Source organism: Notamacropus eugenii, chromosome 5 (assembly GCF_028372415.1).
Source record: "Notamacropus eugenii isolate mMacEug1 chromosome 5, mMacEug1.pri_v2, whole genome shotgun sequence".
Taxonomy (NCBI): Eukaryota; Metazoa; Chordata; class Mammalia; order Diprotodontia; family Macropodidae; genus Notamacropus; species Notamacropus eugenii.
The window spans coordinates 461,602,479-461,615,546 of NC_092876.1; the positions used below are offsets into that span (position 1 = coordinate 461,602,479).

The following is a 13,068-nucleotide window of genomic DNA, read 5'->3' on the forward strand; positions in this document are numbered from 1 at the left end:
ATAGATGTTTAAATCACTTAAGTTGCCATGAGAAAAAAGACGGAATTGAATTGTTTCTTTGACTTAAAAAGTAGTTGGTTAAAGTCATGGAACAATTACTTTAATAGAGTCTGCCCAACTAAGGAAGGGTAGAAAAAATGCTGGATTAGGTTGTGGTCCTGATCTCTTATAAATTCACCTTTGCAGGGGGTCCCAAAAGTTTTAGTGTAGCTGTAAGCTCTAATAACTTAAAATTGCAATTAGACTTTTGGGATGGGGGGGAGGATTTGGACTACACAATGATATGAGTCTGATTGATGTTTCATTTGTGAATATTTGGGATGGTGGGAATAAGTTTATGCTTGTGCTTTTCTACAGGACTGATCCTATTGTGGTACAACTTACTATATGCACCCCTACCATCTCATTTTTTTAAATCAGGAAGTATGGTTTTATTCATGTAGGGAACTCTTTCCACTGATAAAGACTGGCAAATTCATCTGTAAGGTAGAGTTAATGAGATTATGAGCTCATTATGAACTCTATGAGTTTATCTGGTAGTGAGTGAGTCTTTGGGACTTTGTATCTTCCTGTGGAAGGTGTGGAGAAGTCCATTGACAACTTCCTTGAAAGTACTGGATACATATACAAAGGATTACTCTATAAAACCTCATTGAGGCTGTGGGTATTTAAAGTCTCATCAAAGGGAGATTTTCTGCCAGGAGAAAAAGCAGAAGTTCTGGCAAGAAGGTTGCTCACTCTGTTCTCCTCTGAGAGGTGGCACTGGGTTAGAATTCTATCTGCTCCCTTAAGTATTGTTAGTATGGGAGATATGTTTTTCAGGTTCAAGTTAAAATTCTGGGTGCTATTTATTTATGGGGGAAGGAGGGTCCCCAGCTTTATATCCAAAAATCGAATCCCTTTCCATCAAATACTGGTTCCACAATGAATACACACAGAAAGTAGCAAAAAACAAATAAACAAACTCTCATTTACCCAAGTGAATCACCAAACAAAAATCAGATAATGTATGCATAAGAGAATATGTACGGAACAATAAAGAGTAAATGAACCCTCCCAGTGGGAGAGAGAGATTCCTGGATGTCACCAAAGGGGAAACTCCCTAAAGATTCTGGTGTAGCAAGCTAAAGATAGGGACATGATGGAGATTGACATCTGCTCCCATTTTGGCTTCTTCCTAGTCTTTTCCTTCAGTAACCTGAACTGAGGCTGGCATCATCCATCTTGTCTCTTAAAGATAGAAGCCAGAAGTGCCTGAAGCAACTTGAAGAAAACTTGAAGAGACTTTAAGCACTTTTAGATTTTGAAGAGACTGACTCTTTCTTCTCTCCAGCTCTTAACAACTCCAATAACTCTGCCACTTCTCTCATGCAGGCATGGGGCATTGATTTCTCCCAATGAACAGGCTTTGGGACATCAATATATCTGTATCTATAGATCTCTCTAAATAGTGCTCTGCAACCCTCAAAGCATATTACTGTGCAATGTTAATCAGAGTTAAAGATCTTCTCCACCCATTGATGGACCTATCTATTAAGAGAGGCTTGATTAGGGAAGGCCCACACCTTTTGTTAATTTATAATGAGGTATTGATTCTTGAGGGTCGTGATGCCCTCTGGCTCTGAAAACTGTATGTATACTCTGAGGTGAGGTTTTGCTTTGGGGCTTACTCATTGGAAGTGTTTGTCTGGCCAGATAACACTTTGTGTAGGTGCTAAGGAGCCCCCTGGCTTTGAAAACCCAGATGTTGGTGCTTCTCTCTCTGGTAACTATGTATATATATGATCAGACAGTTGGATCTGTCTGTTGATCTGTGCTGTATGTATTGCTTACAGTCAAACAGTTGGAAGCCCTGTCTGTTGATAATTATTTCTTTGTATTTTCTCTGAAGTTCAGGGTGTTGACTTTTTCTCCTGAACTAAGTGAATGATACATGTGCTTGGTTAAAGTGACTGTTGACCCCTCAAAAGTTGCCTTTCTTTTTAGAAAAAGCAGATCTAAGAACCTGTGAGAGCAGGCCATCCTGTGTATGTTGGGGTCCTTGCTTTTACAAAATGTTAACTTTGTCACCATCATCATCATCATCGCCACTGCCAATCATTATTTTCACCCCAAATGACCTAAGAGTTCCTGGAAGTTGAGTTCTTAGTCTACAGAGAGACAGTAGTTTAATCTCTCAGGATTAGAGATGGAAGCCTTGGAGGAGGGAAACAACTGTTGAGTTGTGGAAGCTCATTACTTAGTTTAGAAACACCAATAAGACAATAATAATAGCTTACATTTGTGTTATATTTTGAGGTTTATAAAGTGCTTTGCATCTATTATATCATTTGATCCTCATAACATGTGAGGTAGGTGTTAGTGTCATCCCCATTTTACAGATGAGGAAATTGAGGCTGAAAGAAGTCAAGTAACTTGCCAGGGGTCTCACAGTTAGTAACCACTAAATGTCCAGGTATGATTTGAGTTCAGGTTTTCCTGACTTCAAATTCAGCACTCTATAGTATATACAGTAGCACCACCTAGAAAATAGTCCAATCTTTAAATAAAAAATATTCATGTTTTTTTCTAAGTATGTGTGTATATACATATGTGAATATGTGTGTATATATGTATATATATGTATGCACACATACACACATGTTCCATTTTCTCCTCCTCCCATTGAAATATACATGTTTCTGGACCCAGGATCTTAGGGTCATATGTATGTGGGTATGCACATGTGTAAAAATGTATGTGTGTGTATAAATACATATGTGTTTTGTGTGTGTGTGTGCCTATATAGGCAGAAGGACAGCTCTAGTCCAGGGAGTGTAGGCCAAGGATGATGAAGTGTTTAAGAAGGTAAAGGAAAGAGAGATGAAGAGCTTGGCCTGGCCAGATGACTTCTCTGGAACAATTAGTTATGAACTACTGGGGAATGAAGGGGAGAGGATAAATATTGCTAGCTTAGAAAACACTATCAGAATATGAAGAAATTTTTGCCAGAAGATCTCCTCAAAGGAAAAGAAGTTCAGAAGACAAGCAAGAAAACCCCATACTTTAGTCAGTAAACAAAGCATTCATTTAGATTGCCTTTCAAAAGATGGTGGTGGTTTTGTTTTAATCACTCAAAAAACTATGTGGCACAGTTTGCAGGTAGACCAAGGGTCTAACTCTTTCTTCAGCTAGTTCATTCAGTGGTAGTTTGTGCAGTATGGTATATCAGTATTCCAGAAAGAAGTATTTAAAATATTGTTTTCATTCAATATGTTGGTTTCCTAAATTGAGGGAAAATTTACCATCTAGCCAATGTCTTTTCCTATTAGTTAAGTTGTCCTGAAAAGAAGCAAAGGTGGCACTTACAAAAGTGGTCATAATTAAAAGTTCATCTTAACTCCAGTAAGACATGGATCTAAAAAGAATAGAGCAGAATTGTTACATTGAAGGATAGAACTGAAAGGTCATAGGGTCATAGGTCTAGACCCGGAAGGGACATCCAAGTCCCCTTATTTTACTGAGGAGGAATGGGGAAGCCTGTTTGCCTCAATTTCCTCACCTGTAAAATGAGCTGAAGAAGGAAATGGCAAACCACTCCAGTGTCTTTGCCAAGACAGCCCCATATGGGGCCATGGAGAGTCAGACATGACTGAAGCAACAAGCACACATCCCCAGGGCCTGGCTCAGCACCTGATCCATAGTAGGTGATTAATAAACACTCATTGATTTGTTGAATGGGTTTTATTTATTTAGAATTAATTTATTTAACTTTTAACATTCATTTTCACAAAATTTTGGGTTCCAAATTTTCTCCCCATTTGTCCCCTCCCCCTACCCCAAAACACTGAGCATTCTAATTGCTCCTATCACCAATCTGCCCTCTCTTCTATCATCCCTCCCTTCCCTTGTCCCCATCTTCTCTTTTGTCCTGTAGGGCCAGATAACTTTCTATACCCCATTACCTGTATTTCTTATTTCCTAGCAGCAAGAACAGAACTTGACAGTTGTTCCTAAAACTTTGAGTTCCAACATCTCTTCATCCCTCCCTCCCCACCCATTCCCTTTGGAAGGCAAGCAATTCAATATAGGTCATATCTGTGTAGTTTTGCAAATGACTTCCATAATAGTCATGTTGTGTAAGACTAACTATGTTTCCCTCCATCCTATCCTGCCCCCCCATTGCTTCTAGTCTCTCTTTTGATCCTGTCCCTCCCCAAGAGTGTTGACTTCAAATTGCTCCCTTCTCCCATTGCCCTCCCTTCCATCGTCCCCCCCACACTGCTTATCCCCTTCTCCCCCACTTTTCTGTATTGTAAGATAAGTTTTCATACCAAAATTAGTGTGCATTTTATTCCTTCCTTTAGTGGAATGTGATGAGAGTAAACTTCATGTTTTTCTCTCACCTCCCCTCTTTTTCTCTCCACTAAAAAGTTTTTTGCTTACTTCTTTTATGAGAGATAATTTGCCCCATTCCATTTCTCCCTTTCTCTTCCCAATATAGTCCTCTCTCACTGCTTAATTTCATTTTTTTAAGATATGATCCCATCCTATTCCATTCACTCTGTGCTCTCTGCCTCTCTGTGTGTGAATGTGTGTGTGTGTGTGTGTGTGTGTGAGTGTGTAATCCCACCCACTACCCAGATACTGAAAAGTTTCAAGAGTTACAAATATTATCTTTCCATGTAGGAATGTAAACAGTTCAACTTTAGTAAGTCCCTTATGATTTCTCTTTGCTGTTTACCTTTTCATGCTTCTCTTCATTCTTGTGTTTGAAAGTCAAATTTTCTTTTCAGCTCTGGTCTTTTCATCAAGAATGCTTGAAAGTCCTCGATTTCATTGAAAGACCATTTTTTTCCCCTGAAGTATTATACTCAGTTTTGCTGGGTGGGTGATTCTTGGTTTTAGACCTAGTTCCTTTGACTTCTGGAATATCATTCCACCCCCTGCAATCCCTTAATGTAGCAGCTGCTAGATCTTGTGTTATCCTGATTGTATTTCCACAATACTTGAATTGTTTCTTTCTAGCTGCTTGAAATATTTTCTCCTTGATCAGGGGACTCTGGAATTTGGCCACAGTGTTCCTAGGAGTTTCTCTTTTTGGATCTCTTTCAGGAGGGGATTGGTGGATTCTTTCAATATTTATTTTGCCCTCTGGTTCTAGGATGTCAGGGCAGTTTTCCTTGATAATTTCTTGAAAGATGATGTCTAGGCTCTTTTTTTGGTCATGACTTTCAGGTAGTCCCATAATTTTTTAATTGTCTCTCCTGGATCTATTTTCCAGGTCAGTTGTTTTTCCAATGAGATATTTCACATTATCTTCCATTTTTTCATTCTTTTGGTTTTGTTTTGTGATTTCTTGATTTCTTATAAAGTCATTAGCCTCCATCTGTTCCATTCTAATTTTGAAAGAACGATTTTCTTCAGTAAGCTTTTGAACCTCCTTTTCCATTTGGCTAATTCTGCTTTTGAAAGCATTCTTGTCCTCATTGGCTTTTTGAACCTCTTTTGCCAATTGAGTTAGCCCATTTTTCAAGATGTTATTTTCTTCAGCATTTTTTTGGGTCTCCTTTAGCAAGCTGTTGACCTGCTTTTCATGCTTTTCTTGCATCTCTCTCATTCCTCTTCCAAATTTTTCCTCCACCTCTCTAACTTGATTTTCAAAATCCTTTTTGAGCTCTTCCATGGCCTGAACCCAATGAATATTTATTTTGGATGTCTGGGATACAGATTTTCTTTGTCTTGATTTCTATGTCTTTCCCTGATGGTAAGCATTGTTCTTCCTCATCAGAAAGGAAGGGAGGAGGAGATATCTGTTCACCAAGAAAGTAACCTTCTATGGTCTTATTTTTTCCCCCCTTTTCTGCCCATTTTTCCAGTCTGTAATTGACTTCTGAGTGTCCTCTCCACCCCCACCTTGCCTCCAGATCCACCCAGCCAGCTTTTGGGGTCTGAGATTCAAATGCTGCTTCCCAGTCTCAGGGCTTTGGGTGGGGGTGGGGCTGCTATTCAGTGTGAGATTAAGTTCAGGTGCTCAGGTGGGGGCAGGGCTGCCACACAGGCCTCAGATCCCTCAGGGGGTTTATGCAGAGACCTTCAACAATGGATCCAGGCTCCTGCTTGCTTTGGGAGCCCCTATCTGCCACTGCCTCTGCTGCTGCCTCCCAACAGGGCCCGAGTTACGGGGGACACTCCGCTCCCCTCTCAGCAAGCTAGAAAGAGCCTCTCACCAACCTTTGGCACCTGTGGATGAAGGGACTCATGTGGCCACTGGAGACTCTGTCCCTGAAGCCTGCTCCGATCTGCTCCTCTTGTGCAGCATGGCCAAGGCAGGGCTGGGCTCCGCTCCGAGTCCAGCGCATGATGGACCTTTCGTGTCAGTTCTTCAGGTCTCTCTGGAACAGAAACCTCCTCTGCTCTGTTGTTCTGTGGCCTCTGCTGCTCCTGAATCTGTTGGGAGTTCTTCTTTACAGGTATTTTATGGGCTGTGGGTTGGGAGCTAGCATATGTGTATCTTTCTACTCCGCCATCTTGGCTCCTCCTCTGAATGGGTTTCAAAAGCAAAAAAAGTGAGATAATGGATTCTTGCTACTTGATTTTCCTTGTCCGTGAAAAGTAAAACAGTTTAAACCTTTTGGTACAAGGGAATTGGAGGTCTAACGCAGTCAAGGAAACTTTTTTGCTTTAGGGCGACTAAGTGGCACAGCAGTGCTGGTCCTAGAGTCAGGAAGACCAGAGTTCAAATCCAGCTTCAGACACTTACTAGTTGTGTGATCCTGGGCAAGTCATTTAAACCTGTTTGCCTAAATTTCCTCATTTGTCAAATGAACTGGAGAAAAAAATGGCAAACCACTTCAATTTCTTTGCCAAGAAAATTCCCAAATGGGTCATTGTCAGACATGTCTGAAGAATGACTTAAAACAACAAAAACAATGAGCAGCTTCTTAATTTTGAAGGGAGTTTAGGAATAAGAATGAAGCTGGGGAAGGATCCAGTCTGTCATCAGTGGTGGGGAGTGGTAGGTCTGAATCTGTTCTAGGTCTACAATATGTACCAGAAAGATCAGAGATCATTAGGTCCTGGATCCAGTGAGACCTTGGAGGAATGGATTTCATCGTCTCAACGCAGAGGAAATTCTCTTGAGCATATAGACTGTTTCTATGATAGGATGTATACATAACTCTGAGATGGGAACAGAAGCAAAGCCCTGTGCTGTTTCTGAAGGATTTACTTTCTTGGCAAAGGTGTTGATACAAATTCTTTCCCTTCCTCGGCCCTTTCCAGAGCCACATTTAAAATTTGAAACTGGTTATCTTTCCTCAAGTAAGCTCCTTGAATTTGGGATGTCAAGTCTTTGCGAATTGAGAATCTGATGGTTATCTTTTTTATCTTAAAAGGTCTAAAGTGAAATAAAGAATAAAAGCCTTCCAGTTGGCTCCCATTTACATTTCAGATTCTGACTTTAACAGTCACATAACCCAGGTATCAACTGTCATGTTCTGTGATGGCTATGTTCCTCTTCAGTGATCCAATCATTGGACTTCATGCTCTTAAACTGGTCCTTTCTGGAGATTTAGATAGCTGATCAACTCCCAGGAGTACATATATGAAAGAATATCCACCAGATGGTGTGAAATTATGGTAAGAGAAAGAGTAGTTTAGAGGAATGAGATGTTGGATGGGGGTCAGTAAACCTGGGCTTCAAATACCAGGGCAGAAGTATAACTGTGCTGTTAATGTGCCCTAGTCAACAGATAGACTGAGACTTTATCAGAACCTAAGGACAGGTCCCTCAATTTCCCTATAATGATGCTTTAGCCAATATAACAAAGACACAATTACATCATCATCTTGTCCAGATCACTGATCTGGGGCCACAACAATGACATTAGATCTGGTCCACAGGGTCAAAGGTAAAGTTTCAAAGGTTTCCTTACCACAACAATCCTTACCACCATCCTTGGAAGGGGATGGAGGGGTGGGGACGGGACAGCCTCACTGCTATGATACCCTGATCCCTACAGAAGACCTGGATTGGAATGTCATCACATCCTATTCCTTGAACCAATGCTACAGTGTTAAGGTCACTGTGTTCCAATCTCTAGATTACAGCAAGAACTCTGTGACATCACTGGTCCCTGCCATTAGGCCAAGAGAATAGCTCCATGGCATCATCAGTCTAGAGCTACAACTGATCTTTTGGATCCCATGAAGGAGGTTGCTTTTGGCTACCTCCCATGTTTCTATTCACTCAGTTCAGATCCCATTGTGCTTTTATAAAGCTAAAAGACAAAACTGCATCCTAACTACCAAAAGATTCAGAGAATCCTGAATCTTTACCCAAATCAAGTAACGTCATTGGGGATGAGTTTATTGAAAACTAATCACAGGGAATCAGTCTTCTATCACTTTAACTTAGGGGTCACACCTCAATCATATCTGAACCATCATGCCATCTCAAACTCAAAACTCTCACTGGGTATTGTACACTATCCAACAGGATAAATCAAATTGCCCTCATCATTGACCACTGTGCAAAGCTACATTGAGTTCCAAGCCTTGAACTGAAGATCCTTTCCCCCTGAGCACAGGACCAATATTTCATTGGGATTTGACCATTAATCATAACTCCTCTGGAATTGGACTTCTGGTCAGTGGGTGCACCTAGACCCAACCTCTAGAATGAGTCTATACCAGGTCTCAAATGAAGGAAGAAAAATTCATTGAACTTAGACTATGGAATGAAGCACCCAGTAAACTCTTGCCTCCAGGAGTAAAACACCACTCTCTGACTTCTCTCTCCCTTAACTGAATAAATCTTAAAACACTGGGTTGAGGGCTTGTTAAGTTCTCCTTTCTCTCCGCCTTGTGCAATTTGTCACAGGAACTAAATTTGCTAACTAGACCTCTTGTCCTAGAAGACAATGGCCAGCTGGTACACAGAGATGTCAGCATGATCTCAGATTTCTTATCTAAACTCCTGCTGTATAAGGTGTCTGAGGAAGCATCTCTAATTTTCCCTATGTTATACATCACAGTTGTTTCAGAAGAAACTGTATCTCGGAAGAGACTAATAATATTTTCATTATTTTCTCAGTGATTTTGTTTCTACTAAGGACTAATTAGTTATTCTCTTAGTCTCCAACAATTAGGAAACAATAAGTTTCCAGGGCTACTGGGAAATGAGTTTGTCCAGTGCCTTGGTCTTGGGAAATATATGGCACTCTGGTTTATGTCCTTGTAGTCCTTGCTGACAAGAGAACTTTGGTATGAGGGTGAGCTATACAGTGTGGGATGACTGGGTGAGAAAAAAAGGAGAAAACATCAGGGAGGGGGTTAAAATATGATCAGGCAATCTAGAAACAGGGTTTTCTCTCTGCTTTTCATTTTATGACAACGTGAATATTTCCGATTTCTTAAAGGAAGTGATGCAAAAGTATGATATGAAATTAAATTAATTTGTGCTTGAATTAAGACATAAATGAACACATGAACATTCTGTTGGAGAGAAAAGTGATGGGGTTTGGACCTGGGAGCACTTTGTAGAATCAGACAATGTCAGACCTATTCAATGGCAGCTTGTGGTTCCTAAAGCTCGGGAAGAGACTCTTAATGTATCTGAATAAAGCTAAGTCATCTCCATGTTGTGACACCTAATTCCTCACCAATTCCTCAGCTTCACCCTTCCCTGCCTTTGATGATGATATCACCACTAGCCACCAGTTCTGGGCAATAATGACCGCATCATTAAAGTTCAAACGCTGGATTGGAGGAGGCTCATTTCTTTCTTTCTTTTTTTTTTTTTTTTTTTTTTTTTTTTTTACCATCCCTGGACACTGGTCTAAAGCCATTTTTCTGAGTACAGAGCAACTTTCTCCATATAGTGAACATATCATCCATCTCATGGGGCAGTGGATAGAGTTCCAGGCTTGGAGTCAGGAAGACTCATCTTCCTAAGTTCAAATCTGGCCTCAGACACTAGATATGTGACCCTGGTGAAATGGCTTAACCCTGTTTGCCTCAAATTCTTCATCTGTAAAGCAAGATGGAGAAGGAAATGACAAACCACTCCAATACTTGTGCCAAGAAAACCCCAAATGGGGTCACAAAGAATTGTACACAATTGAAATGACTGAACAACCACACAAACACCCTGCCAGTCCCTCCATCTTGCCTGATCTGCCTCTGACATTAGGTCAGTGACATTCCTTTAACATTAAAACAAAGGTCTACAAATCCACTAAACCCCAACCCCTAGAGGAAGGTTGAGTCAGGCCCTGATGTCTTTCCCAAGAGGAAAACTTGATTATAGAATCAGAGCTGAAAGGACTTGAGAGATATCTAGTTCCAGCCTCCCATTTTATTGATGAGAAAAGTGAGGCCCAGAGAAGTTGTGACTTGCCCAAGATGACATAAGTGGTAAAATCTCAACTCAAGACTTACAGCTACAAATTCAATACTTCAAGTTCATTACTCTTTCTTTCACTGTAATGAGAGACAGGTGAAAACTCAGAGGACATCTGTTTGAATCCCAGCTCTGTCTGTAAAATGAAGGGGCTCCTTCTATGCCTAGATTTGTTATCCTGTCCTCCTGTGACCATCTGACTAAGGAACTACCGTACCTCGACTAGACACTTCCACTTCCACCATTGCCTGACCTGAACTATTGCAAGAGACTCTTATTTAGTTCCCTTACTTCAAGCATCTCCCTTCTCCAGTCCTTCCTTCACACAACTGGCAAAGTGATTTTCCTAAAGGGCAGGTCTGAACATGTTATCTACTCAATAAGCTCTATGATCAAATACTATGACATCTTTATTTCATCCTTAGTTTAATTTCTATTTTTATGTTTTGTGATGTCTATAATTTTGTTAGTATAGTAGTACATGCAAATAATTAATACACAAGTAATATGTCCCCTTTGGGACTATGCCCTGCATATTTTTTTATTGATGGGATACAAGATCCAAAAATATTTGAAGACCATTGGCCTAGCTGACTGAAATTGATTAATCGGACATTTCTGTCTGGGTCCAGGGCCTCAGTCGCATTATCACTTTCTTGACATCTGATCTTGACCATTCAAAACTGTAGAGATAACACATCCTGACCTTTCTCTATTGGAAAGTGTTTCATGTTTTTAAGGGCATGACCACAAGTTAGGGGCCCAGGTTTCACCTCAATCATTCCTTAAATTCGATACCAGAGCCACAACTACATGAAACTATAGGTAAAGTGTTCTATAAACCTAACAGTATTTTAGAAATATCAGGTATTGTTATTTTACAACAAACATATAGGGCTATATATTTTTAATATGTGTTAGATTGCTCAGATACTTATTTAGACTATTGCCTGAAATTGTTTGCTCTGTGTTTTTTTTTTCTTAAAACCATAATTGAACTTCTTGGGGAGAAGGGAAATAGAACTCACAAGAGGGGGTGGGGTATGAGGGACGTCTATAACTACCCCTTTCTCTGACTTTATGTTCTTTCGGGCCAGAAGTTGGGGGGGGATGGGTAGGGAAGAGGCCCTGTATGACAGAAGCCAGATTTTTATGGCCCTAGAAAATCCTGAGTAGGGTCCAAACAATCCAGAGAGATTGTTATCAAAGTGAGTTCTTGTACACTGAATTCATTTGGGCTCTCAGAAATCAGGCTCTGACACACAGATTATAATGGCTAGATTTTTATTAACAAATTGTCTTCTTTTTATGATAAAAGGAATATAGTGTTTGGCACCTTCCAGTCTGTCTCAAAAGACCATAATGTAAGACAGGAGTGGTTTAGCCTTATGTCATCCTTTTATCAGCCTTGTATTATCAGCCTCCATGCTGATTTCTCCTTTTTCTTTTCCTTCTGTTTTTTCCCCTTCTGGTTCTTCCTTTAACTTTTTTTAGAACTCTGACCATTTCCCCTTTGTCCTTCCAGGTAATTCCCTCCCTTCTTTATGACCCCAAGCTCCCTCCCTGTCCTTACTTAGCCTAGTCCAATCCCATCACTTCTTTCTCCATATCCATAATTCCTTTCTCTGGGAGTGAGAAACTGAAACTAGTTCAGGTATTTTTAGCTCTTGTGCTCTGATTAAATTTGGGGATATTGGTAAAGTGAGGATCACTGATTGTATGTAAGAAGAGAAATACATGCACCACTGATAAAGACTTCTGGGAAGACTCCTGTTCACCTCTTGTACCTTCCAGTCTTTGTATTTTAGAATGGACTTTGCAAAGTTTAAACCCTCTGTTTAAGAGGAAAAGTAGCTGTGAATCAGATGGTATTTTGAAAAAACTACCCAGTGTGGACTCCTGCTCTGACACCAAGATGTCTTCCTGCTGTCGCAACTGTAACCCCAGGCAACTGGTGGCAATCATCTGCATACCCATAATTGTCATTCTTCTCGGGCTGAGCATTTGGAGGCTTGTGATCTTGCTAGCAGGTAATGTTGTCTTCATCTTGCTATACCTTTAAAAAGAGGAAGTTATTTCATATATATATATGTATGTAATGTATCTTATACAGGCACTAATGCTATGCCTATATAATCCATTAGACAAAGTAAGAATGAATCTAGTATTTGTGGAATTATAGTGGGATGACTTTTGTAATTGAAATGACTTAGGCAGATGAAAATAATAACCCTCTACCAAGATATAGAGAGGAACAACACACACACACACACACACACACACACACACACATACACACAGACAGATTGACAGACAGAGAGACAGATAGACACATACACAAAGATTTTAAGTCACAGGGGAGTTTGGGGAAATGCCTATTACCACAAGATTGCCACTTACTAATAGTGTGACCTTGGGCAAATCACTAAATCTCTTTTTCTCTGTAAAAGGAGAGGATTGAACTAGAATGATGATTCCCAAGATTGCTACTACTTCTAAAACTATGATTCTACTTCTAAAACATCTTGGGCAAGTCACAAGTTTTCTGGGCCTCACTTTTCTCATCAGTAAAATGGGAGGCTTGAACTAGATATCTCTCAAGTCCTTTCAGCTCTGATTCTATAATCAAGTTTTCCTCTTGGGAAAGACATCAGGGCCTGACTCAACCTTCCCTAGGGGTTGGG

At 40.3% G+C, this 13,068-nt stretch overlaps 1 protein-coding gene across 1 annotated transcript in view; it reads left to right on the plus strand.

The window, feature by feature from the left end:
* Nucleotides 1-3,627: 3,627 nt before the first annotated feature.
* Nucleotides 3,628-13,068, plus strand: part of ADGRG7 (adhesion G protein-coupled receptor G7) — a 77,812-nt gene continuing 68,371 nt past the window's right edge. The window contains exons 1-3 of the mRNA XM_072615782.1: nucleotides 3,628-3,682; nucleotides 6,151-6,355; nucleotides 12,275-12,410. Coding sequence (XP_072471883.1) covers nucleotides 3,628-3,682; nucleotides 6,151-6,355; nucleotides 12,275-12,410 — 396 coding nt within the window. The remainder of the gene's footprint in view (nucleotides 3,683-6,150; nucleotides 6,356-12,274; nucleotides 12,411-13,068) is intronic.